This window comes from Dermacentor andersoni, chromosome 1 (genome assembly GCF_023375885.2).
Source record: "Dermacentor andersoni chromosome 1, qqDerAnde1_hic_scaffold, whole genome shotgun sequence".
NCBI lineage: Eukaryota > Metazoa > Arthropoda > Arachnida > Ixodida > Ixodidae > Dermacentor > Dermacentor andersoni.
In genome coordinates this window covers 292976798-293004773 of record NC_092814.1, presented here as the reverse complement: position 1 = coordinate 293004773, position 27976 = coordinate 292976798, and the positions used below count along the sequence as shown (strand labels likewise).

At 46.2% G+C, this 27976-nt stretch overlaps 1 protein-coding gene, 4 non-coding genes and 1 pseudogene across 5 annotated transcripts; all 6 read left to right on the top strand.

The window, feature by feature from the left end:
* The first annotated feature begins 18103 nt into the window (after positions 1–18103).
* On the top strand, positions 18104–18175 carry TRNAP-AGG (transfer RNA proline (anticodon AGG)). Its single transcript has one exon. It is a non-coding gene; the product is annotated as a tRNA-Pro (tRNA).
* Positions 18176–18949: 774 nt separating this feature from the next.
* On the top strand, positions 18950–19021 carry TRNAP-AGG (transfer RNA proline (anticodon AGG)). Its single transcript has one exon. It is a non-coding gene; the product is annotated as a tRNA-Pro (tRNA).
* A 2833-nt stretch (positions 19022–21854) lies between these two features.
* On the top strand, positions 21855–23159 carry LOC126548592 (uncharacterized). The gene has a single exon (XM_050196849.3). The coding sequence runs from the start codon at positions 21957–21959 to the stop codon at positions 22845–22847; it is 891 nt and encodes a 296-aa protein (XP_050052806.3). The 5' UTR covers positions 21855–21956; the 3' UTR covers positions 22848–23159.
* TRNAP-AGG (transfer RNA proline (anticodon AGG)) lies at positions 23018–23089 on the top strand. Its single transcript has one exon. It is a non-coding gene; the product is annotated as a tRNA-Pro (tRNA).
* Positions 23160–23289: 130 nt separating the features above from the next.
* On the top strand, positions 23290–23361 carry TRNAP-AGG (transfer RNA proline (anticodon AGG)). Its single transcript has one exon. It is a non-coding gene; the product is annotated as a tRNA-Pro (tRNA).
* Positions 23362–23657: 296 nt separating this feature from the next.
* LOC126548352 (uncharacterized) lies at positions 23658–25009 on the top strand (annotated as a pseudogene).
* The last annotated feature ends 2967 nt before the right edge of the window (positions 25010–27976 follow it).

Genomic DNA, 27976 nt, shown 5'->3' with positions numbered 1-27976 from the left:
GGCTTTTCTGTCTTTGAATGTTATCGCCCAGACGTGATTCATTTGATACGCCCCTAGGGCCACAACTTCCGGCATGAGCTGCAGACGGTCTGAAGCATCTCGGAAATGTTCGACACGGTATGGCCTTGTCTTTACATCAGTGCGCAAAAATACAGTAGTCGTAACGGTCGTACCTGAAGGCAGCTGCGGTAAAATGATCTGGTATTCCTGCGATTTCGTATCGTTCAACCTGATGCCGCGACCCAGCTGGGCCACTGAAACCGCCCCTGAGGAGCAAGACATTCTGCGTTCGCACCGTACGGTAGCCGGGAGTAGAATCCCCGAAGCATGATGCTTCGCTTCACGTCTCGTTATTACGTGCCAGTGAGTCACGCGGTGGGCAAGTCAGCGGGATGGCTACTATTGTTGATAAAAGTTAACGGGCCTTGTTGTAGAGAATGTTCATTCATGCCAAAGTGGCAGATTGATCGTTGTTGATTTTTATTATAGTGAGGTTAACTGGAGAGTAATATGTGTTTACGCACCGAACTGTACAGATGAGAGGCACAGATTTTTTCTTAGCACTGAGCAGTATCTGAGTAAAGACAAACATGTTCTTATGTTAGGTTTGAATTGCGTTTTGAACACTGGACCGAAGCTACGTGCACGGGTATAAAGATAGAAGTAGCCAGCTATTGTCACGGTTAATTGCAGAACATGATGTAGATGATGTAGCAGAATGCCTTGAAGGAGCGAGAGAAGTGCAGTTTACGCATTTTCAAGGACTGAGTCACGCTCGCCTTGACCGTATTTATGCGTCTGTAGAGATATTACCCTTGTGCACCCAGTATCATGTAGAACCCCTGTCGTTCTCGAACCACTGTCTAGTTAAATGTCTGATGGGAAGCAAGGGAAAACAAAACACATTTTCAAAGGATTTGTGGAAAATAAACGTAAAGCTTCTGAGCGACTAATGCTTTATTCAAGCAGTGAAAGAGGCGATAAACGAAATGAAAGCAGAACGGATACCCACTGTTGGCGCACAATGGGACTTATTAAAGCACCATGTCAAAATGAAAGCCATAGAGCGATCTAGCTGCCTTAAGTATGAGGAAAAACTCCAAGAAAGAAATTTAAGAACGATGCTCGAAAGGCTCGTTAAGCTTGAGTGTCGAGAGCCGGGCAAGTTTAAAGACGACATCAGTAGCATAAAACAGAAACTCGAAGTAATGGACGAAGAACGCTATCGGGGAGCGCTCGTGCGGGCCAGAGCCGAGGCTTGGGCTGCCGGGGAGACGCCCACAAAGCGAGCGCTGGGAATCGAAAAGGCCCATGCTCGCCGCAAGCACATCGATATGATAGAAGAAAATGGTGTTGAGATAATCGATACAGAGGGCATAGGCCAAGCGTTTTTTCGATTCTATGAAAGGCTGTTTGCCCATAACTGAAAGAGGTGATATGGTAATTGGTCGAATGTAATAATAATTATTATACTTTTTTACTAGCATGTCTGCAGCTGATTTCTTTAGTACTGCCAAACCTAAAACAATACTAAGTTTGTTATCTTTTGAATATTTTACACAATTTGTTGCAACTGTTGTTGTTTATATTTTTACTTATACGCTGTACAGGCGGTTCCATTACAGTCCTTGACCTCGGGACCTCCTCCATATATTACTGCCTTGTACTATATCTTGTCTATTAATAATAAAACCTCATTCATAAATCAGTAGATGTGGAAGGTTTTAAAACAACATTCTTGGAACGCATGCCGCGGCTGTCGCAAGAAAGAAAAGCAGCTCTCGAAGCACCGATATCAATAGCAGGAATATAAAAGGCGATACATGATCTTAACCCTGGCAAGTCACCCGGGCCGGATGGTCTGAGCGCAGCATTTTACAAAGCATTCAATCATGACCTTTCCTCTGAGTTGAAATATGTCTTTGATGAAGCATTTGAGTTGGGAACGTTGCCCCTGTCATTCTCCCAAGCAGACACTGTGCTAATTACAAAAACAGAATAAAAGGATAAGCTAAGACTTGTGACCGCATACAGACCAATTTCATTAACTAACTGTGATTATAAAACGTGAAAATATTGGCTGGTAGACTTCAGACAGTTATAACGCAGATTGTAGGATCCCATCAAACCTGTGGTATTAAGAGTCGCTTTATTTTTACTAATATTCATTCTATAAGGTGTGTGCTTGAGTGTTGTAATGCCTATCGGTCGGCTGTCACAATCCTTCAACTTGACCTAGAAAAGGAATTCGATTGTGTACCTCATGCCATTTTGTTTGCCGTACTTGAACATGTTAATTTAGGCTCAGTCATCACGGACGGTATATCCATAGCGTATCGAAACTGCACAACGCGCCACATAGTCAACAACAGATTGCGGGGCGCCGTTGAGATCCAGGGGAGTGTGCGTAAAGGGTGCCCAGCGAGTACGCTCTTATTTTGTATTTATATTGAAACGTTATGTCTAGCAACTATTGAAAATGACCGGGTTCATGGCTTCCGATTAAAGGCGTCGGAGGTAAAGCTCTTGGCGTACACTGATGATATAGCTGTGTGCTGTACGGAAATAGAGAGTCTCCTGGAGACCGCTGCGGTAGTAAGAAGGTTTGGGGAAGTGACAGGGAGCTTTGTGAATTGGGCAAAGAGCCCGGGGTTCTGGCATGGCGAGTGGCCGTCAGCCCCCAACATATTTGATAACGTAAAATGGGTTGAAACACCAGTAAAGTACCTTGGCGTTCCCCTTGAAAATTATAAGAAAACTGATGATTTATGGCTAGAAAACGTGAAAGAAACACGAGAAAAGGCGAAGAGATGAAAAGGTGCCCATCTCTCAACTTTCGCCAGAGCAACAGTGTGCAATTTATTTTTTGTTAGTAAATTATGTTATATTATGCAAGTGTTCTATTGTTCGCGAGTGTTTGTGCAGAAGTTGCATCGAGTTTTTGCTGTCTTTATTTGGGCGTCCAGCTGGGAACGCTGCAGCCGCACGAATCTTTTTCGGCGAGTGAAATATGGAGGCCTGGGTCTGGCACACCTTTTCGTGCGACAGCTTGTAAATAGATTTTTTTTCTTTCGTGACGTCAACGACCCGTTATTAAGAACGGTGGGTCAAGTGAGACTTTGTTATGCGTTACCAGAGTTTGTTATCAGCAGTGACATAATGCCTGGTACTGTATTCGGGTTTTTTAAAGAGATAGTAGTGAGTGTCCGTTTTTTGTCAGTACGGTTTTCGAATGATTATCTGTTCAGTGTAAAAAGAAAAAAATTGTACAGTGACCTGTGGGCAGTTATTTTTCCAGCGGCGATGTACAGAACCATATATAGTAGTGGTCAAGGTAATAACGTTTTAAAACGCGTAAAAAGAATGCACGTGCAGCCAGGAGTGAAATCTTTTTTTTTTCAAGCTTCACACTAGCACACTGACAGTGAGAACGTTTTTGGGAGAACGCGGGTATTACATGCCGTGGGGTGCCAACTGTCTGATTTGCAAAAAACCAGAAACAGTTGACCATGTTTTGCTACATTGTTGGGAGGGGGTGTTCTTTTGGGATGTCCTGCAAAGAACCATAAAGAAGGATTTCCCGTTAGATCCGCACGGCATCAGATTTATGGCGTTAGATAATTAGGATGGGGTCCCATTTGACCTCATCATGTTGACAGGCCTCTACTGTCTATGGCGAGGCCGAATGGAAGGCTTCTATTGTGACCCAGACGGGCGGCCTGCGCGCCTTGATTTGCGTGAACACATGTCCCGCTTTATTGAAGTACAAAAAAGACAAGTTGTTGTACCTGAGTGGCTACCGAAGATAGAAGCATTGGCATTACTCAAAGAATTTTAATAGAGAAAGTCAGCCAAGTCGTGCTGGCCGCTGTGTTACAGCATGTTTCTTTTTCTACATGATGCGTGGAATAGTTTATTTGTTTCGTTTGTTTTTGTTTGTGTTGCTCATAAGATGGAGTATGTGAAAATGTCCAGAACTGGCAATAACGAAGAAAAAGGCTCGTTGATCTAGGGGTATGATTCTCGCTTTTGGGGCGAGAGGCACCGAGTTCAAATCCCGGAGGAGCCCGTTATTATTTGTACTGTCAGTCGGCATATAAAGAAATGTTTAAATAAAACCAAAGAACATTGTCCATTCTTTGTTTTCTGTACGTTCCTATTCTCTTCTCCGCACGAAGGTGATTGAAGATGCCCACGTCTTCGTTATTGCAGAGAGCCAAGATGTTACTATACTCTACACGTGCCGCAAATGGGAAAAGACGTCGGCTCGTTGGTCTAGGCATTCTACTTCCGGCTACCGTTCGGTGCGGACGCAGAATGACTTGCTCCGGTGGGGAGGTGTTTGCGGCTCAGCCGAGCCGCGGAAACAGGTTTATTGGCGATGAAGACAAAGAATACCAAGTTGTTTTGCCGCAATTGCCTACAGGACCCTGCGTTTTGAATACTGTGTTCCTTCACGGGGACGTGACGGCAAGGCCATTTCGCGCCGAAGACTTCCGGGACATGCTGGCTCGTCTGGGACTACTGCCCGAGGTTGTCACCTTGGGGGCGTTCCAGATGAACCACGTTTGGGCGGTTACGTTCAGGAACTCGGAGTCTACGAAAAAAAATGGCTGTGGCTTAGCTAAGGTTAAGCCCAGGATGCGAAGCATACTAGCCTTTATTTTAGTTGTTGAACCACTGTTTAGCCTGGTGAACTGCTGTTGCTTGACTATATTTGGTTCGGCTAGACGAAGAAACAACTCAACTCAACAACTTCGCCTTCAAGAGTGGAACGCGACAGCGTTCCCGTCGACGCGCCAAGGGGTGTAAGACAATGGGCTACGGCGCAGCGACTCCGCGCCCCGCATTGGACGCGGTGAGCATCGAGCAACGCAGCGTTCGGCGCGGCAACGAAATGTGCGCCTGAGCAAGCGACGCACGCCTGAGCCTTAGAAACAGCTCGTTTCTAAGGCAACACCGCATTCACTAGAGGCGCTTTTGTACCGCGTTGAAGCATCGTACTCGTGGCTCAGTGGTAGCGTCTCCGTCTCACACTCCGGAGACCGTGGTTCGATTCCCACCCAGCCCATCTTGCAAGAGTTGAGCCAAAGCCACCTAGAAACAAGCGCAGCTGCTTATATACCGCCGCGACGCCGCGAGTGACGGCGCGAGTTGGAGCCCCGTTTCTCCTCTGTCGTGACGTCACGGTGTCACGTGGTCAGCCTTGAAGGCGACGCCGCGGGCGACGGCGCGAGTTGGAGCCCCGTTTCTCCTCTGTCGTGACGTCACGGTGTCACGTGGAATTGAAGGCGACACCGCCGCGCCTGAGGAGCTGGGTTGAGCTCTAGTAATACGCTTCGCATAAAAATGTTGGCGTGCGGCGAAGTTGAGGTAAAAGAAAGAAGGTGCCTAGTGTTGGACCCGGCTAACCAGGAGATACGCGTGAAGGTTTTCTGGCTCCTTCACCATGTCCCAGACGAAGACGTCCGCGCGGCACTCGCAGCATATGGAAAAGCCGGTGACGTGACCAGACAACGCTGGCGTGTGCAAGGCATCACGGACAAAGGTTCGACAACGCGTACCGTAACCTTGAAGCTGAAGGCGGGCGTGACCATTGAGGATCTGCCACATCAGTTTCGAGTAGCCGGTATGATGGCACTTCTCGTAGCTCCTGGAAGCGCTCCCTTATGCTTGAGGTGCAACCGCACGGGACACATCAGGAGGGATTGTCGCGTACCGCGCTGCTCTATTTGCCGGCGCTTTGGCCACGACGAGAGCCACTGTGTGCGGACGTATGCGAACATCGCAGGCCCCGCAAAGTCTGACGAGGTAGTACAAGAGCACGTCATGGATGCCGCTGATGCCGAGGAAGCGGCTGGTGGGTCCGACGTTACGCAAGGCTCAAAGGCAAAAGTCCTCGCTACGCCTGACGGGGCCAGCAGCACTGTCAAGCATGGAAAGGACGATAAAGTGCAAAGAACAGAAGCGGACGTGGAAAAGTCTGCCAAGGACGCAGTGACTAAGGTGGCCACAAAGGACAGCAGCAAAGACAAAAAGAAGACAGAAGCGGAGAAGGCAACCCCTATGGACACCAGTGGCCCAAGCGGTACGGCGCCGAAGAGGTCCCTTGAGGAGAGCAATGACGGCGAACCAGGGAAAATCAAAGCGGTTCAAAGCGAGCCGCCCTTGAAGACAACCAACGTCCGGCGACCGACTTTGAAGCCGACGCCGAATGTGCCGCCCGATAGGAAACCGTCGGCGTCAACGCTGACATAGCATGAGAATGTGCCTACAGACGCTTTCCGTTTTTCCTTTTATTTTTTTTTGTGGGGTGGGGGGGGGGGGGCTTGCGGGGGAACGGTGGGGTAGCGGGTGACTGCAACAAGACGCAAGTTTCGCGATGGAAATTCATAGATGTGGCATCCAACAACGACAGTCCAGAGGATGGTTTTCGCTGCGCTATGCCGGTAAACGTGAGTGTGCAGCGAGTTATGGGCAGTGAATGTTGGGCCATGACCGGTCTTTTTCCTTCTTCATAACATAATGAATTCCACCAATGTCGCGTTACGTGTTGGAAGGATAAATGTAAGAGGCCTTGGTTCTAAACGTAAACAGTACCAGCTAAGCAGGCTGTTCATGGAAACCGATCTTGACATTATCGCAGTGCAAGAAACTAAAATAGAAAGTGAAGAAGGAACGGAACGTATGGTAGCGGCTTTTAGGCCACGGTATTATGTGTGTGTGTCACATTGTGTAGGGAGGTCTGGCGGGCGCGCCCTTTTTGTTCGCTGTTCTCTGGATGTAGTTATTGAAAGCATGGTTTGTGATGTTAATGGACGACAAATAGAGTGCGACTTTGTTATTGGAGCAGTGAAGTGGCGAGCGATATGTGTATACGCACCTAACAAGGAATGTGAACGCAAGGTTTTCTTTCAATGCCTTAAAAGCCAATTGAATTGTCAAACCAATATTTTATTGATGGGGGATTTCAACTGTGTGTGTTACGCTGAGGACAGAGTGCTAAGCCCGCCGGTTCGCGACGCAAGTGCGCAATTTCTAGCCGAAATTGTTGGCGAAGTGAATCTGGTAGATGTGGGCCATGTCATGGGAAATGGTACGAATACAAGGTTCACGCATTTTCAAGGAGTCAGCCACGCACGATTAGACCGAGTGTATATGTCTGCTGATTTGATTCCAATGTGTAGCAACTATGAGGTAAAATCTGTGTCATATAGTGACCACTGTTTAGTTATGTTTGCGTTGGGCCCTAGAAAACCAAAATTTAATTGGGCGTTGTGGAAATAAAACTCTAAACTGCTAGATGATGAGGTTTTTGTTCAGAAACTTAAAGATCATATTCAGAACCTATTAGAAAAGGACCATCAAAGTATTGCAGAAGCATGGGAATGTTTCAAGCAAGAAACGAAGTTAATGGCAGTGGAAAGATCATGCACTTTACGACGGGAGGAACAAAGAAAAGAAAAAGAGTTGCAGTGTCAACTTAACTTCTACTTAGCAATGGAAGGTGCTTGCCCAGGTAGGTTTGCGAAGGGAATAAAAGCAGTAAAAGCTCAGTTAGAAAGCGGCGATCAAGAGAAATATCGAGGTGCGGTTATACGTGCGCGCGCAGAAAGATTATGGTGCGGTGAATTACCGACCAAAAGAGCTCTGTCGGACGAAAAGGGCTACGCTGCACGAAAGGAGATAAGGGACATCACATATGGAAACGCAATTGTGTATGAAAACCAACACATTCAGCGGGCTTTTTATGAATATTACAGCGAGTTGTTAGGCAGTAAACGCGAGCACTCTGAAGGTTTCGACAGTGAATTTTTAAGGCTTCTTCCAAGGTTGGATGAGGACGCAAGGGGGAACCTTGAGCAGCCAATTACTATCGCAGAAATAGAACAAGCAATAAATGAGTTAGCTGTTGGTAAATCGCCAGGGCCAGACGGATTAGGCGCCGCTTTTTATAAGGCTTTTAAAAAGGAAATGGCAATTATTTTGCATCAATTAATTAATGAGGCATATGAGAAACAAGTTCTACCACCTTCGTTTCGTGAGAGCCATGTGGTATTAATACCAAAGAGTCAAGACCCTCAAACTCTACTCTCGGTGCGGGCATATCGTCCCATTAGCCTTACAAATACAGACTACAATATATACACGAAAGTTCTCGGGAGGCGACTACAGTCGGTCATACAGAAGTTAGTTGGACCACACCAAACGTGTGGAATAAAAGGACGGTCCATTATGACAAACATTCATGTGGTACGGACGGTCCTTGAGTGTTGCGATGCCTTTTCAGAGAAGGTGGCAATATTACAGTTGGACCTTGAAAAGGCATTCGATAGGGTGGCGCATAAAATCCTTTTTCTTATACTTGAACATGTGAACGTTGGATGTATGTTACTATAAGGTGTTAAAATGTGTTATGATCAAATAGTTTCTAAGATTATAATTAATAATACATTATCAGAAAATATACAACTCCAATCTTTGAGACAAGGTTGCTCTTTGTCACCTTTGCTTTTTGCATTATATTTAGAGCCATTTTGTTTAAAGGTACTTTTGTGTAGTGAAATCGAAGGTTATCGGGTAGGCACGAGTGAAATAAAGATACTAGCATACGCAGATGACATAGCAGTGTTATGCCGGGATAAAGAAAGCGGTAATAAAGCGGTTTATGTGGCAAAAAGTTTTTGTAAAATGTCAGGAAGTGTCATTAATTGGGGAAAATCGGTAGGCATATTGCATGGCGCTTGGGAACAATTTCCCACTGAAATGGAAAGTGTACAGTGGACGACTACCCCTATGAGGTACCTCGGTGTACCGCTACAGCATTTTCGGGACACGAAAGATTACTGGAAAGAGCAATGCACTGAAGTGAAGGAAAAAACAAAACAATTTGGTGGGAGGGACCTTTCCATGTTCGCGAGAGCAACCGTATGCAACCTCTTTCTCGTCGCCAAGATTTGGTTCGTGCTACAGGCCATATGCGCATCAAGAACGAGCATACAAAAACTGCACCGGGAATTTGCCGTATTTATCTGGGTATCTGTGTGGGAACGTACCAGCCGCACCAATTTGTTCACATCGGTTAAACGAGGCGGCCTGGGCCTAGCTCACTTGTTCTTGAAGCAAGTGGTTTCACGTTTTATGTTCTTGCGCGATCAACAAAATGAATTCTTATTAACTGTGTTTCAGGAACGTCTGAGTGACGCTTTACCAAATTATATTGTGTCAACACGACTAGCGAGAACAAATATCAAGGGCTTTCTGCGTGAAGTTGTATGGGCGTACCAATTCTTGTGCACGCGTTTTTCTTTAGAGTATTTAAGCAGTGTTAAGCGAAAGAAACTCTACAAAGATGTTTTCGACACATTGCTGCCTACTCCTATATATAGGACCAAGTTTTGTATAGAATATGGAGGAAATGTGTTAAAAAGGGTAAAGCGAATGCCGGTGCGCTCGTCAGCCAAGTCCTTTTTCTTTCAACTTCACAGCGAAACGCTACCGGTTAAGCCATGGCTCGAGCAAAAAGGCTTGTACTGCCCAGATGCAGTATTCTTGTGGGACATTTTGCAACGAACTTTAAAAAAGGAGCTACCGGTGACGCCGTACGGAATCCGCTTTCTCCCTACATCAAATGACGATGGAGTCCCTCATGATATGTTCATGTTATTGTGTCTACACAGTCTATGGAAAACACGAATGGCGATGCGTCATGAGCATATTAAGATTGAGTCTTCAAGAGACAACTTTATTGAGAGCATGGTCATCATGCGGGAAGTGTACAAGGCAAGAAACGAGGGCAATGAGTGGATTTCAGTATTAGATGAGCTGGCATCTATGAAATGCTTTTAAATACCTCGCGTCAGCCTCAGAGTGGCAGGCGCTTTTAAAATTTTTTCTTGCAGTGTTTTGTTCATATTTGTATGTATTGCAAACCGGCAATAAAGAAAAAAAAAGCTTGTTGGTCTAGGAGTATGATTCTTGATTCTGCTTCCGGCCACCGAGCGTGACGGACGCATGATGCCGGGCTCCGTTGGAGCGGCTTCAGCGGCCTTTTCTGGCCGCGGAAACAGGACAATGGAACAGGAGGGCACCTACGAAGTTGTTCTGCCAGGTCTGCCAACAGGTCGTTATGTTTTAAATACAGTTTTTTTGCACGCTGATATTACGGCGCGACCGTACCGGATTGAAGATTTCCGTGACGCATTGGCACCGCATTCGCTTCTTCCGGATGTTATCGCCCTGGGGGCGTATCGCATGAGCCATGTCTGGGCTATCACTTTCAAGGACGCGGACGCGGTGAAGAAGATCTCGAGCATCGGGGAGCTGCGTGTAAAAAACCGGCGCTGCCTGGTGATTGACCTGGCGAACCAGGACGTTCGACTGAAGCTCCACTGGCTTCTACACAATGTGCCTGATGAGGACGTGCGTGTCGCCTTTGCGCCCTATGGAAAAGTTACCGAAGTAGGCCGGGAGCGCTGGCGTGTGCAAGGTATGACAGAGAAGGGCTCAACTACCCGGCTCGTCACCCTCAAGTTGAAAGCGGGCGTGAAGTTGGATGACTTGCCGCACCAGCTGAGCGTTGGCGGTGAGTTGGCGCTTGTTGTGGTACCAGGTCGACCCCCGCTGTGCCTTCGGTGTCGTGGTACGGGTCACATCCGCAAGGAATGTCGAGTCCCGCGTTGTGGAATCTGCCGACGCTACGGGCACGAAGAAGACCAGTGTACTCGCACTTACGCGAGCATTGCAGGCCCGGGAACCAGCGAGGACTCTGCCGAGATGCTGATGGACGAGACGGATGCGGAGGAAGCAGCCCGTGCAGGAGGAGAACCACAGCGCGATACTCAGCCATCGTTCACGACTCTGGTGAAGCAGAAGGCGGGGCCCTCCCGCGCAACAGATGGTAGTGTACAGGCGCAGCATAAGCCTGAACAGGACGACGTTGACAAGGTGAATGAGGCGGCGAAAGCCGCGGTCGCCGAAGAAAGCAACGTGGAGACCCCCGGCTGTGATACGATGGAGACGAACCTGGAAGCGGCGAGCACCATGGCTGGGAAACGTCCGCATGAAGAAAGCGTCGACGTGAAGCTGCAGCCTGGCGGTGGCGGCGAGGAGCCTCCGCCGAAGGCAGGGGGAGTGAGACGCTCGTCTTTAAAACCGCGGACGAACCTTCCGGCCGACACGCGGAAGGCGGGGAAACTGCCTCCGTAGTAGCACAAGGTCCTGGTCCGTGTCAGCGCCGGTTGTGTTGGTCGACCGGTGTCAAGAGGTTCTGGCAGTCGTGAGGAAGGCTACGTCACCCATGAAGGTAGGTACCATGCGGATAGAGGCGTTTCTTCTTCCAAGACATGGCTTTTAATCTTATTACTCCCCTTCGAGTTGCGACCTTGAATGTCAGAGGGCTGGGAGCAAGAAGGCGACAATACCAGCTTAATCGCCTTCTTCTGGATAACGATATTGATATAATTGCTATACAAGAGTCGAAAATAGAGAGCCAAGAGCACACTGACCGCATGGTGTCTTCCTTTCAAGCAAACTTTCATGTGTGCGTTTGTCATCCTGTTGGGACGTCGGGTGGGTGCCTTGTATTCATCCGTAAGACGTTAAGAGTGAACGTAGAGTCTGTATTTGCATGCCCAAGTGGTCGCCTTTTGATTGCTGATTTCACTTTTTCGAATTTATGGTGGCGAATTGTTTGTGTATATGCTCCTAATGTAGAAAGCGAGCGCAAAATTTTTTTTGAATCCCTTGAGCTATGGTTCAAAGGCGACAAGTTTTTGCTTGTACTGGGAGACTTCAACTGTGTGTGTGCCGCAGTTGACAGAGTGAAGTGTAGGCCACTGAGAGACAAGAGCTCTGAAGTTTTGAATACTTTTGTGCATGAGTATGGTCTCGAGGATGTTGGCAATGTGTTTTCCAATGGGACCCACCCTGAATACACGCATTTTCAGCGGGAGAGCCATGCGAGACTAGACAGGATGTATGTATCGGTCGAACTTATGCCGCTATGCTCAAGTTATGACGTTAAACCTGTGTCTTTCAGTGATCATTGCCTCGTGAGCATGACTTTAGGAATGAAGGGCAGGAAATCGCGCTTTAACTGGCACTTATGGAAACTGAACACAAAGCTTTTGGAGGATGAAGGGTTCATTATGCAAGTAAAGACCAAGCTAGACAAACTGCTAGACGCGCAGCCAGCTAGTTTTGCAACTGAATGGGAGGAGTTCAAAGAGTGGGTAAAAATGAAAGCAATAGAAAAGAGCAGCGTGGCTCGTTATAAAGAGAAAGAAAAAGAAAAAGAAATGAACGGGCAACTTGAATGGATGCTGAGCATGGAAAGTAGCGCGCCGGGAACTTTCACGAAAGAAATACGGGAAGTGAAATGCCAGCTCGAAAGAATTGACGCTGACAGGTATAGGGCCGCCGTCATACGCGCAAGGTCTGAAAAATTGTGGGCTGGCGAAACGCCGACAAAACGAGCGCTATCAGACGAGAAAAGATACGCTAGCCAGAAAGAAATTAGGAGCATCCGATATGACAGCCGGACTTCGGAAGATGCGAGAGACATTCAGAGCGCTATAGCCAAACACTTCACAGAACTTCTTAGCAATAAGCTCGACACCATAGAAGGCTTCCATGTAGACTTTTTAAGACTGGTGCCAACACTAGATGACGAAATTTAGGAACGCCTTGAACTGCCTATAACTTTACAGGAGATAGAAAAGGCAATAGACGACCTACCATCTGGGAAAGCTCCTGGGCCAGATGGGCTAAGTGCGGCCTTTTATAAAACCTTTAAGCTTCCTGTTGCACAGTGCATGCTCCATGTGATAACTGAGGCTTATGAACGCAAACAGGTTCCATTGTCTTTCAACACGTCCCATATCGTTCTCATTCCCAAGACTGATGATCCGGAAGAACGACTGTTGGTGGGGTCATATCGACCGATTAGTCTCACCAACGTCGACTACAAAGTATTTATGAAGGTTCTAGCAAAAAGACTGCAGTCTGTGATGACGAAATTGGTAGGGTCTCACCAGACGTGTGGAATTAAAGGCCGTAGCATCGCCACAAATATACATGTCGCACGCAGCGTATTAGAGTGTGTTGATGCAGTTGGCGGTCAGATAGCAATGATGTAGCTCGACTTGGCGAAAGCGTTTGACCGCGTCTCCCACGAAATTCTTTTTTCCATCCTGGAACATTCCAAACTACGCGACGTTATAGTAGAGGGCGTTAAAATGGCATACAAGAACTGTACAACCCGCATTATAGTTAATGGCGATCTCACTAACAAACTTGCTGTACGCTCTTCAGTAAGACAGGGATGCCCGCTTTCCCCCTTGCTTTTTGCAGTGTATTTAGAGCCGCTATGCCTGGCAATTATCAACTCTGACCGAATTTCAGGTTACAGACTGCAGTCATCACACGTGAAAGTACTCGCGTATGCTGACGATATAGCGGTGTTTTGCGCTGATAGACAGAGCATCTTTGAAGTCACGAGTGTGGTCGAAAAGTTCTGCGCTCAGACTGGAAGTCAGATCAATTGGGGAAAAGGTTCCGGCTTTTGGCATGGCGAATGGGACGTACCACCGGGTTGTTTTCCTCGGCTTCGATGGTCCACCTTGCCAACGCGGTATCTGGGAGTGCCCCTGGATGGTTATCGGGATTCCAGCTCGTACTGGAAAGAAGAAACTTCGAGAATGAAAGAGAAAGCGGTCGCGTGGCAAGGAAGACAGCTATCAGTGTTTTCCCGTGCCTCTATCTGTAATGTGTTTTTGATTTCGAAGCTCTGGTATGTAATGAATGTGCTGTGTGCGACACGAACATCTATTCAAAAAATGCATCGTGTTTTTGCTATTTTTATTTGGGCGTCCACCTGGGAAAGAACCAGCCGAACTAACCTGTTTGTTTCCGTTAAAGGCGGAGGCCTTGGCCTGGCGCATCTTTTTTTGCGTCAAGTGGTCTCGCGATTTATGTTTTTGCGTGATCAAAGTGATCCCTTTCTAAGAACTGTTCTGCAAGTGCGCCAACAGAGACTGCTCCCTGGAAGGGTAGTCTCCTGTGATAACATGTGTGGTGCTGTGACAGGATACTTGCGCGAGGTTGTTCTTTCGTGCAAGATGTTGGAAGTACGTTTCAGCCCTGAATACCTATGTTATGTTAATAACAAAAAACTGTACAAAGCGCTGGTTGACGGGATGTTGCCGGTACCCATTTATCGGACACCACACTTTGGAGGCCCAGGGCAAGATATTTTTAAAAGAGTTAAGAATATGCCCGTTAGACCTGGGGTTAAAACCTTTTTTTTTTAAACTGCATTCCGGTACGCTGCCTGTTAAAACCTGGCTGCATGATAAAGGACTATTCGTGCCATGGACAACAAACTGCTTGTTATGCAGGAAGCCCGAGACAGTGAAACATGTTTTCCTAAAATGCTGGGATCCAATTTTTATTGGGATGTCCTTCAGAGGACGATTAAAAAGGAACTCCCTTTAAATCCTTACAGCATCCGGTACTTACCAGTTGAAAGTGAAGTACCCTACGATTTAATTATGCTTCTTGGCCTCCACAGGTTGTGGAAAACGCGTATGCAGGTGCGACATGCAGACATAAATACAGGTTCCACACGTGAAAACTTCATCGAAAGTGTTGTTTATCTTCGCGAATGTTTCAGGGCTCAGACTGATCCACCAGAGTGGATATCACAGGTTGATGATTTAGCACAAATGAAAAGATTTTAGCACCACTCGCCTCAGTCCAAGTGTGGCTGAAGTGTTTTACCATATGTTACTTTGTATTACACGTCCAAGACGGCAATAAAGAAAAAAAAAATCTAGGGGTATGATTCTCGCTTAGGGTGCGAGAGGTCCCGGAAGAAAGCTCGTGGAGTCGCCAGCAATCCTTGCAGGACCGGGTTCCGCGATTGCGAGGACGCTGCAGCAGTTCCTGACGCGCTGACGTGGCCTGGTTCCTGAGCTCCCGAACACTGGTTCTGGTCAAGTAGCTGGCGGTTTTCTTTTAATCTGTGTATTTTACGTATTTATTTTTACCTTTTCTTTCAATATCTGCTAACCTTACAGAGTAATTTCCTGTTTTTTTTTTTTTGCAATGTCACTCTCATCGCCAGGCCAGGAGACTTCCTCCTGGTCGGCTTCTGTTCCTAACTCTGATTTGCCGGTGGAGCTTTTCTTACGCAGTGGGACGAGCAGCGTACCTGTGGCTTTGGTTCCGAGTGATGGCGGTGCGATTCGCATGAAGAATCCCAAAGCAACTCAAAGCGAACTCCGGATGGCCTCGGCCAATTTTCAACAAATCACCGAGGTTCGACAGTTCGGCCGAGGGGGGATTCTTTGCTGCTCGTCAGACCAGGCTTGTGTTCAAGATTTACTGAAGTGCGATGTTTTCGCGACACATCCGGTGAGCAGTTTCATTCCTCATCACCTTGCATGTACCAAAGGCCTAGTCCGCGGTGTCGACATAAGTCTATGTCCGGCAGAAATTTTGGAAATGTTTTCAGCAGCAGGCGTGATTTCTGTGTATCGTTGCAGCCGTGTCGTTGACAATAAGCGCATGCCCACTGAAACAGTCATTGCTACTTTCGCTGGAATGAACCGCCCATCGGAAATCAAGGCATGGCCACTGATATACCGAGTTGAGCCTCTATCACCTCGCGTCCTTCAGTGTCTAAAGTGCTGGCGGTTCGGGCACTCGATAAAAGGCTGCAGATCCAACACACGATGCCGAATTTGTGGAGAAGGCCATCACTCAAATGATTGTTCTTCCCGAAATGCGTCCTGCTGCCTTTGCAGTGGTCCCCACCCCGCAAATGAACCTAATTGCCCTGCAAGGGCAAAAGAAAGGCAAATCCTCGAAATAATTGACAGACGTCGATGCTCTCGTCGTGAGGTCATTGGAGAAATTCAGAGCAGATCTCAAGGGTATGCTGGTATAACGGCCCGCCAAACATTGTCTATGGAAAACTCGATCTCTGAGGCTGTGGCAGCTTCCGTAGAAAAGGCATTGGAGAAAGCAATGGAGCGTATCATGACAAATCTCACCGACTCCCTTGTTCAGGTGCTGCCCTCCCAACTAACTCAGTGCCTTCAACTAACTAATAAAGCCAATAGTGAGGATCCGGTGTCAGATCTACCGCGGAGTCCACCAATTGGAATATCGACCGCGCAGACATCCACAATAAACGAGCCATCTAAGCCATCAACTTCTAATAAAATCGATCAGATCTGTCTTTCTGACACAGACGGGATGGAAAATCAAGATGTAGATATGGACCCCCGATCTCTTAAACGAACAAGGTCACCGACAGAGAAAAAACCTAGCTCTCCCACCAAGTCCAAGGCAAAGAAGTACGATAGAGAGATTCCTACTAAGAAGGACTTTTTAAAAGAGAGCGTCTTAGACCAAGCAGTTTCTACTGCTCGGATTTATTCACCATAGGAACTTTAACAGTAATTCAGTGGAACTGTCGTTCCATACTTTCCGCTGCAACAGATTTGTTATATCTTATTTCTAAATATTCTCCAGATATTATTATTTTACAGGAAACTTGGCTTGTTGCAGGTCAGGCTTTTCATCTAAAAAATTTCCGATGTTTTCGATTGGATCGCCTATCCCGAGGCGGTGGTTTAGTTTTGTTTATCTCATCAAAAATCTGTCATAGAGCTACTATAACATACCAGATAATGTCCCCAGACTGTGAAATCTTAGCACTGGATATAATACTCCCTGGTTGCACACCTTTTTCTATAATTAACACGTACTTCCCCGCTGGAGTGCAAGGTACCCGCTATCTGGATACCTGTATTGCACGTAGCCAGAAAAACATCCTACTGGTGGGAGATTTCAATTCTCATCATGTATCGTGGGGTTTCCGAACGGACACTTGTGGCAAACGCTTGTGGGATTGGGTCTTAACGAATCAATTCTCTTGTTTAAATTCGAGAGCACATACTTTCGTACGGGGTCAGTCGCGATCTGCCCTAGATCTTACGTTTGCTACCTCGAGCATGTCTGTCACCTCCTGGAAGACTGTAGACTCCGGAACTAACAGTGATCACCTCCCTATAATTTTTGAACTGCTTACCCCGTTAACTAGTTTAGATAGTAATGTGCGCACTTTTGTTAATTACGAAAAATTTAAAAATGCATTAAAATCAGCTTTACACGCTCAGGAGGGCATGGAGAGGGATATTAAAGCAATGAGCCTATGTTCCATTCTAAAACAGTCATCAAAAAAAGCTCAGTTTGTTGTGCAATCCACTAAGGGTGGATCACATTGTCCCTGGTGGAATTCTGACTGCGAACGAGATTTTAGACGTAGAAAAGCAGCGTGGAAGAAACTTTTATTCAACCAAAGTCCTGTTAATTGGGCTGATTATACATATATAGCTACTACATTTAAACGAACAGTCTCAAAAGCTAAGGAGGATTATGATTCCAAGCACTGCACATACCTTTCAAAGTCTTGCAATAAAAAGGCCCTGTTTAAATTTCTTAGATCTCGTAAAGTTATACCGGCGCCCGTGAATGTCGATTCTGTCGTTTTAACTACAAAAGAAGTATCGGAATCACTTGAAAAAATTGCTCAAGGACTTGCGCAACGTTTCAAACATAAATTGCCCTTAAACCTAAAGAAACCTCCCTTGGCAGACGACTTTGAGATAATAACAGCGACAGAGATTGAACGCATTATTAGTTCGCTGCCAGCGTCATCCCCCGGTCCAGATGGAATTACAACAGGAATGCTAAAAGTCTTATTTGATAATGCACCTCAGGACCTCCTAAACATAATAAATTTCTCTCTCAAGAATGCATGGGTTCCAAGAGAGTGGAGAGTAGCTAAAACTATTCCACTATTAATGAAAAAATCAGCTGGACTTGACTTAGACAACATACGACCAATTTCTCTTACTTCCAATGTCGTCAAAGAACAAACCAAAGAACATTATACATTCTGTTTTTCAGTACGTTCCTATTCTCTTCTCAATACAAGCGTGATCAAAGATGCCCTCTTCTTTGTCTTCGGTTTTGCAGACAGCCAAGCTGTTACGATACTGTAAACGTGCCGCAAATGAGAAGCGACGTCGGCTCGTTGGTCTAGGGGTATGATTCTCGCTTAGGGTGCGAGAGGTCCCGGGTTCAAATCCCGGACGAGCCCGTTATTATTTTTACTGTCAGTCGGCATATAAAGAAATGTTTAAATAAAAGCGAAGAACATTATCCATTCTTTTTTTCAGTACGTTCCTATTCTCTTCTCAGCACAAACGTGATCAAAGATGCCCTCTTCTTTGTCTTCGGTTTTGCAGACAGCCAAGCTGTTACGATACTGTAAACGTGCCGCAAATGAGAAGCGACGTCGGCTCGTTGGTCTAGGCTTGCAACGTTTTTAGAAGAAAGGGGCTTTTACATGCCATGGGGCTCAGATTGCTTCATATGCAAACAACCAGAAACAATAGACCATGTTTTTTTTACACTGTTGGGCGGGGGTTTTCTTTTGGGATGTTCTACAGCGAACAATAAAGAAAGAATTTCCTCTTGATCCACATGGCATAGGGTATCTACCGATAGATGACGAGGACGGAACACCTTTCGATCAGATAATGTTAACTGGCCTCTACTGTATATGGCGAGCCCGCATGGCTGGCTTCTATTGCGATCCCAATGCAAGACCAGCCCGTGTTTTCTTTCGAGAACAAATAACGCGTTTTCTTGATGTGCTTGCTACACATGAGTGCCCACCGCCTTGGATGGCCAGGATAGAACCCCTGGCTAATCTTAAAGAATTTTAAACAACGCCAGCTCACATATAACAGGCGGCTTTTACTTATTAATTTTTGTTAACGGATGAGAAGTTCATCTGTCTGTGTATATATGTTCCTTATGTTGTCCTTCCGATGTACTGCTGATTACCGGCAATAAAAAAAAAAAAAAAGGCTCGTTGGTCTAGGCGTATGATTCTCGTTTAGGGTGCGAGAGGTCCCGGGTTCAAATCCCGGACGAGCCCGTTATTATTTTTACTGTCAGTCGGCATATAAAGAAATGTTTAAATAAAACCGAAGAACATTATCCATTCTTTTTTTCAGTACGGTCCTATTCTCTTCTCAGCACAAACGTGATCAAAGATGCCCTCTTCTTTGTCTTCGGTTTTGCAGACAGCCAAGCTCTTACGATACTGTAAACGTGCAGCAAATGAGAAGCGACGTCGGCTCGTTGGAAGCCCACACCGAACATCGGAGCGGGCACCCGACCGCCGCGGAAGCCACCCTCGTAGCAACGAGGGTTGTGCTTCAACCAAGGGCCTTAAAACCATAGACGGAAAAGGAAACGGCTAGAATGGCTTCAGCATCATGTGACGTGTGTGGCGGGTGCACGCCGTGTGCGTGTATACCCGCCAGTCCTTCAAGGTTTTGCACCGGCGACGCCAGGCCTATGTGTGAGGTAGGAACCATGCGATCCGTTCCTACTGGCACGCGGACTTCGCAATCTAGAACCGCGTTACGGGTTGCCACATTAAACGTTCGTGGACTACGGTCTAGACGAAGGCAATATCAGGTCAGTCGTCTCTTCCGCGAGTATGACCTTGACTTGATAGCTGTTCAGGAGACCAAGGTTGAAAGTCAGGAGCAAACGGATCGCATGGTCGAACCTTTTAGGTATTTGTATAACGTTTGCGTATGTCACTCCCTTGGCACTTCTGGAGGCTGTGCCATTTTTTTGCGTAGTTCCTTAGGTCTTGTGGAAGAAAATGTTTATTCTAGTGAAGACGGCCGAATTGTATTTTGTGATTTTCTGTTCTTGTTTCAGAAATGGCGCGTCATTTGCGTATATGCCCCAAATAGCGTTAAAGATCGTCTCAGGTTTTTTGCAACTGTTGAACCATATTTAAAATGTGAAAGAAAAGTGATTCTTCTCGGTGATTTTAACTGTGTATGCCTGAAGGAAGATAGGAGCAAGGGATTGCCAGTTCGGGATCAAAGTGTTTTGTTTTATCTACGATTATGCAGGAGTGTGGACTAGGTGATGTTGGAAATGTACTGCAAAAAGGAAGTGGCACTGTCTATACACATTTCCAACGTGATTGCCACTCCCGTTTAGACAGAGCGTACGTGGCAGACGTGCTTGTACCACTTTGCAACAGTTATGAGGTTAAGCCGGTAGCGTTTACTGACCACAGTGTCGTGATGTTTTCAATAGGCGTAAAAAAAAGTAGGTCAAGTTTTTCGTGGAAGTTGTGGAAACTCAATGACAAATTACTTAACGATAAAGTCTTTGTAGACAATGTGAAAGTACTTATAGAAAAATTGCACTTGTTTGAGTCGGGGAGATTTGTTGACGCATGGGAGCGGTTTAAGGAAGAAGTAAAAATTAGCGCTATCGAGAGATCTTCCATTTTACACCAGAATGAAAAAAGAAAAGAAAGGGAACTACAGTGTCAGCTGGAATTCTTGTTGACAGTCGAGAGCGCGCAGCCAGGCACTTTCAATGAAGAAATAAGAAAAATAAGGAATCAGCGTGAAATAATGGATATAGAAAAATACAGAGGCGCACTTATACGCGCACGCGCAGAACACCTCTGGCTCGGCGAAACACCGACGAAACGATCCTTGAGCGAGGAGAAGCGGTACGCTTCACGTAAGGAAATAACGCAGATAACGTACGGTGAAGAGATTACAAGGGACAAATTGATGATCCAACAAGCGTTTGTCGAATATTACAAAGGATTGCTGGGATGCAGCGGTAAAAGTGAGGCCTCTTTACACGGTGAATTTTTGACACCAATGCCTACATTAGATAACGAAACCAAAGTACGCCTTGAAATGCCAATTGGCTTAACCGAAATAGAAAGAGCAATAGACGATCTAAGTGAAGGGAAAACGCCGGGTCCAGACGGACTTGGTGCTGCTTTTTATAAGGCGTTTAAGCATGACCTCTCGAAGGCTCTTTTGCGGCTCTTCGCTGAGGCGTACGAAATAAAAGATGCACCACCATCCTTTAGAAGGTCGCATATTGTACTGATACCCAAAAGTGATGATCCAGTGAAGGTTTTATCGGTGAGTGCTTATCGTCCTATAAGCCTCACCAATGTAGATTATAAGGTCTTCATGAAGGTGCTAGCCAAAAGACTGCAGACTGTAATACAACTAATCGTAGGACCTCACCAAACGTGCGGCATAAAGGGCAGAACAATAGGAACGAACATTTACACAGCGAGGAGCATCCTAGAATGCTGTGATGCATGGGACAGGAAAATCGCGATGTTACAATTAGACCTAGAAAAGGCTTTCGATCGTGTAGTGCATGACGTACTTTTTACAGTATTGGAACATGTAAATGTCGGGAATGTTATCTTAGAAGGTGTGAAAATGTCATACAAAAATTGTGAGGCTAATATTGTCATTAACAAAGAAGTCACTGAAAATATTCATATTGCCAGGAGCGTTCGCCAGGGGTGTCCAATTTCTCCTTTATTGTTTGCTATTTACTTAGAGCCCTTTTGTTTGAGCATAATTCACAATAACAAAGTACATGGTTTTAAGCTTATGATGGCGGAGGTCAAATTATTGTCTTATGCTGATGACATTGCTGTTTTCTGTGAAAACACAGAAAGTATTAGCGACGCTGTGAGAGTAGTCGACAAGTACTGCAAGTGGTCCGGTAGTGCAATAAACTGGGATAAATGTGTAGGTCTGTGGCATGGCACCTGGGAGGCAATGCCAGATTTTTTCGAAAATGTGAAATGGAGGGACGTACCCACAAAGTATCTCGGGGTGCCACTAGAGGGATATAAAGATCCAGATGAATATTGGAAGGACGAAACAGAAATGCTGAGAGAGAAAGTAAATAAGTGGGGAGGGAAACACTTCTCGATATTCGCCCGGTCAACAGTCTGCAATATCTTTTTAGCAGCGAAAGTTTGGTACGTGCTTCAGGTGCTGTGCATGAATAGGCTAAACATTCAGAAGATACACAGAATCTTTGCCACTTTTGTTTGGGGATCCCAATGGGAACGCACGAGTCGTACAAATCTTTTTCGATCAGTGAGAGCTGGTGGGCTGGGATTGGCCCATTTGTTTTTAAGACAGATTGTGTCGAGATTTACATTTCTACGAGATCAGAGTCATCCATTCCTGCGCACCATGTTACAAATTAGACTATGCTGTTATTTACCTGAATTCATTGTATCGACTTCTTGTGCAGGGCGAAGGGGTATACGTGGTTATCTGCGCGAAGTAGTATCGGCGTTCAGTATATTAAAGGTTCGTTTTTCTCTGCAGTACTTGTGCGAAGTTAAGAAAAAACGGCTGTATCTTATCGACGTAATGATGCCAGAACCCTTGTATCGCACCATGTATGCAATCGGGCCCGGAAAAGATGTCTTTAAAAGAATCAAAAGAATGGTAGTACGGCCATCAGCCAAGACATTTTTTTTTCAGCTACATACTGGTACGTTGCCCGTGAAACCATGGCTAGAGGAAAAGGGCCTATTTGTTCCGTGGAGTACTAATTGCCTCTTGTGCCGTAAGCCGGAAAGTATTGATCACATCTTTTTGGAGTGTTGGGATGCCGTATTTCATTGGGACATCCTTCAGCGAACTTTAAAGAAAGACCTCCCTATAACACCATACGGTATTCGTTTTCTGCCGGTTCAGTGTGAAAGTGGCATGCCGTATGATATGTTTATGTTGTTGAGTATGCACGCAATTTGGAAGACGCGTATGGCGGTGAGGCATGCGGATGTAAACGCACGCCCAGCCAGAGAATACTTTATAGAAAGTATAGCTCACACCAGGGATGTATATTGCGCAGGCGAAGAACTGCAGCCGGAATGACTACCCGTTCTGAATGACCTCATGTCATTATTATCATCCCCACGTCAAACAAAGCGTGTTTGACGTTTTTAAACATTTTTCAGTGTCATTTTTTCTGTAAATGCGTTTTGTTCCGTTGTTCTTTGCACGTGCTGTACCAATCAGCGAATAATAAAAAAAAAAAAAACGTCGGCTCGTTGGTCTAGGGGTATGATTCTCGCTTAGGGTGCGAGAGGTCCCGGGTTCAAATCCCGGACGAGCCCGTTATTATTTTTACTGTCTGTCGGCATATAAAGAAATCTTTAAATAAAACCAAAGAACATTATCCATTCTGTTTTTCAGTACGTTCCTATTCTCTTCTCAGCACAAACGTGATCAAAGATGCCCTCTTCTTTGTCTTCGGTTTTGCAGACAGCCAAGCTGTTACGATACTGTAAACGTGCCGCAAATGAGAAGCGACGTCGGCTCGTTGGTCTAGGGGTATGATTCTCGCTTAGGGTGCGAGAGGTCCCGGGTTCAAATCCCGGACGAGCCCGTTATTATTTTTACTGTCTGTCGGCATATAAAGAAATGTTTAAATAAAACCAAAGAACATTATCCATTCTGTTTTTCAGTACGTTCCTATTCTCTTCTCAGCACAAACGTGATCAAAAATGCCCTCTTATTTGTCTTCGGTTTTGCAGACAGCCAAGCTGTTACGATACTGTAAACGTGCCGCAAATGAGAAGCGACGTCGGCTCGTTGGTCTAGGGGTATGATTCTCGCTTAGGGTGCGAGAGGTCCCGAGTTCAAATTTCACTTCCGACCTTCACAGCATACGGACGTACTATCATGTGCTCCCTTGTAGGGGTGGTTTCAGCGGCCCGTGTGGGCCGTGGTATCAGGTGTGCTGAAAAGCCGGCTGAAGACTACCAGGTTGTTCTGCCTCATCTGCCCACAGGTGCTTCTGTTTTAAACACCGTTTTTTTTGCATGCCGATGTGAAAGCCAGGCCATATCGAGTGGAGCATGTCCGAGATAGCCTTGCACGTCTTTCGTTGCTGCCGGAAGTGGTTGCCCTCGGGGCATACCAAATGAATCACCTGTGGGCAGTGACGTTTAAGGATGAGGAAGGCAAGAGGAAGATATTAGAAGCTGAAGCGTTCAACGTTAAAGACCACCGCTGCATGGTCATCGACCCGCGCGACCGAGGTGTCCGACTGAAGCTATACTGGCTGCTTCATGGCGTACCGGACGAAGACGTGCGAGTGGCTTTGGCGCCGTTTGGAAAAGTGACGGAAATTAGCAGAGACAAGTGGAAGGTCAAGGGCTGCATTGACAAAGGATCAACCACCCGCTCGGTGACGCTGAAATTAAATGTGGGCCTCACTGTGGACGACCTACCACACCAACTGCGTGTTGCTGAGGATATGGCGCTCATCTTCGTTCCTGGCAGAGCGCCGCTCTGCCTCCGATGCCGTGGCATCGGACACATCCGGCGAGAGTGCCGCGTTCCACGATGTGGGGTCTGTCGTCGCTTCGGCCACGATGATTCCCAATGTGTGCGCTCTTATGCCAGCGTTACAGGCCCACTCCAAAGGGACGTAGTATCCGAACACATGATGGACGCCGCAGATGCCGAAGAAGCTAGCAGGGAGGACAACGACGTGGCGAAGACTCCTGCAAAGCCCCTTGAACCCTCCCCAGGAGCTGTCCAGGAAGCGAACCTGGGGGGTGAGCCCTTGGCTGCAGCCCCGGAAACGAAGCCAGAGACTACAACATGCGACGCAGGCGTGAAGGCAGCAAGCGCGTCATCGTCACTGCCGCAAGAAGTCGGCCAGGAAGCAACGGACGTCGAGATGCTTATGACCGGAAGCATCGCTGCAAAGCGTGCTCACGAAGACACTGGCAATACAGGAATAACTACTGCGTCAGGCACCGGCGAACCTCCAACGAAGGCATCGACTACGCGGCGGTCTAAGATTAAACCGAAGTCGAACGTGCCGCCTGGCAGTAGGGTGGCCCCTAAAACGCCTCCGCCCTAGCGGAGGACCCGTTCCAGTAGCCTTCAACGATGACCACAAGAACCCCACAGCTTCGATGTGAGTAGGACGCTTGGCCAAGCAACCCCATGAGATGGCGTCTAACTTTAAATCTAGCCTACGCGTTGCGACATTGAATGTGCGAGGAATGTGTTCACGCAGGCGGCAGTGCCAGATTAGTCGCATGCTTTTAGAGAATGACGTTGACCTTCTGGCTGTACAAGAAACAAAAATTGAGAGTGAGGAGCAAACAGAACAGATGGTTCAAATTTTTCGATCTAGATACAGTGTATGTGTGTGCCATGCTGTTGGACGGTCAGGAGGCTGCGTCATTTTTATTCGCAATAGCATATCGGTTGTAGAAAAAGTGTCCACCTGCGAAAGTGGGAGACTTGTCGCATGTGATTTTATTTTTGCTGGTCTACTGTGGCGCGCTGTGTGCATCTATGCACCGAACAAAATTCATGAACGCGAAATTTTTTTTAAGTATGCTGAAGGATTTTTGAAAACAGAACGACATGTTGTGTTTCTTGGGGATTTCAACTGCGTCTGTACAGCTGAAGATAAAACGACGAGCCTCAAAGTACGCGATAGAAGCGCTGAACTATTGAACGCGATAGTAATTGAGAGAGACCTTGAGGACATTGGTTATGCAATGACGCGAGATGGCCAAGTACGGTATACGCACTTTCAAGGTGATTCCCATGCGAGGCTTGATAGAATATACGTACCGGCGAAGTTTGTACCACTGTGTTCCTCTTATGAAACACAATATCTCAGTTTTAGCGATCATAGTTTGGTCTCGATTACGATTGGCGAAAAACGAAAGAGCGTCAAGTTTAATTGGTTCCTGTGGAAGTTCAATGAAAAACTGCTGCAAGATGAATTGTTTGTCACGAGAGCCAAGGAGTATCTTTCAAATGCCCTGCATACGGAAACCAACTGTTTCATATCAGTGTGGGAGCAGTTTAAATGCGACATTAAAATTGCTGCCATCGATAGAGCATGCGTATTGCGTCACAAGGAAAGGCAACAAGAGAAACAGTTACACAGCGAACTGGTGTACATGTTAGGGGTAGAACATGAAGTGCCTGGAGCGTTTAAAAAAGAAATACGAGAGGTGAAAACGAAACTCGAGTTGATCGACGAAGATAAGTACCGCGGCGCAATGATAAGGGCGCGCACTGAAAAGTTATGGCTGGGCGAAACGCCCACTAAGCGTGTGCTAAGTGAAGAAAAGAAGCATGCTGCAAATAAGGAGATAAATGAAATTCGATATCACAACAAAATTACACGAGAAAGCGAAGAGATAAAACATGCATTTGTTGAATTTTATACCGAACTTCTTGGAGGAAGAATTTATGACCCCGAGTACTTCAAAGCCCACTTTCTAACTCTTATGCCAAGATTAGAGGACACGGTTAGAGAATCACTGGAATCTGAAATTACCGTGGCCGAAATTGAAGCGGCAATCGATGACTTGGGTAATGGCAAGTCACCTGGGCCAGATGGACTGGGTGCAGCCATATACAAATTTTTTAAGGCAGAAATGGCAGTGGCTTTACACCGAGTGATCGCTGAATGCTATGAAAAAAAACAAGCGCCTCTCTCGTTCAGGACAGCGCACGTAGTAATGATCCCCAAAACTGACGATCCTGCAAAATTACTTTCAGTTGAGTCCTACCGTCCCATTAGTTTGACCAATACAGATTATAAAATATACATGAAAGTGTTAGCTAGAAGGCTCCAAAACGTTATTAAGTCCCTCGTTGGCCCGCATCAAACCTGTGGCATTAAAGGTAGAACAATTTTTACAAACATACACATAGCAAGAAGTATTCTGGAATGTTGTGACGCAATGCATGACCGCGTAGCTATGATTCAGCTAGATTTACATAAAGCGTTCGACAAAGTTGTACATGAAGTTCTGTTTTTATTGCTGGAGCACGTAAATGTTGGATCTGTAATTACTGAAGGTGTTAAAATGGTGTATCATGATTGCACAGCCAAATTAGTGATCAACAAAGAATTAAGTATGTCAATTCCTGCTCGGTCGAGTGTGAAACAAGGATGTGCGCTGTCCCCTCTACTTTTTGCGATATACTTGGAGCCGTTTTGTTTACGTTTGTTTGCAACACCATGTATTCGAGGCTTCACTTTTTTCAGCAGTGAAGTTAAGGTCTTAGCGTACGCGGACGACATAGCCGTGTTTTGCACCGATGCTAGAAGCGTGCAGGAAGTTGTCAGTGTTGCTAAGGTGTTCTGCACAGCAACTGGTAGCGTGATTAGTTGGCCCAAATGCCTTGGATTTTGGCATGGCAACTGGCAGAGCACACCCGAGGTGTACTGTAATATGAATTGGACTGTCTCCCCCGGAAAGTACCTCGGTGTCCCGCTAAATAACTACCTCAATGCTGATGAATATTGGTCTGAGGAAAATAAACGCGTCAAAAATGCTACCGATAAATGGGGAGGCCATAACTTTTCAATGTTCGCAAGAGCTTCCGTTTGTAATATGTTCTTAATTGAAAAGTGTTCTACGTGTTGCAAGTGATGGCCATGGCAAGAACTTCGGTTCAAAAAATCCACCGAGTGTTTGCGACCTTTATTTGGGGATCGCAATGAGAGCGCACAAGCCGGTGCAATTTGTTTCACAAGGTGAAAAATGGTGGGCTAGGGCTCTCACACCTGTTTTTCAAGCAGCTGGTAAGCAGATTCTTCTTTGTGCGGGACCAAACTGATGTGTTTTTGAGAACTGTGATCCAAGCACGATTGCATGATTATCTATCTGACTTTGTCGTGTCATCTGTTTCTTTCGGAGCTGGACCGCTCAGTCCTTATTTGCGTGAAGTGGTTACTTCTGTACGCCTGCTCAAGGCAAGGTTCTCATATGAATACTTGTGTGATGTCACGAAAAAGCGTTTGTATTCTGATATTCTCGATGTATTTTTACCATTACCGGTTTACCGAGCTGCCTACAGGCTAGGTCCTGAGCGCGATGTGCTAAAGCGCGTTAAAAAAATGCCAGTGAGACCCTCTGCTAAAACGTTCTTTTTTCAATTACATACCGACACTCTCCCTGTAAAGCCATGGTTACAAAGCAAAGGTCTTTTTGTACCTTGGTCGGTAA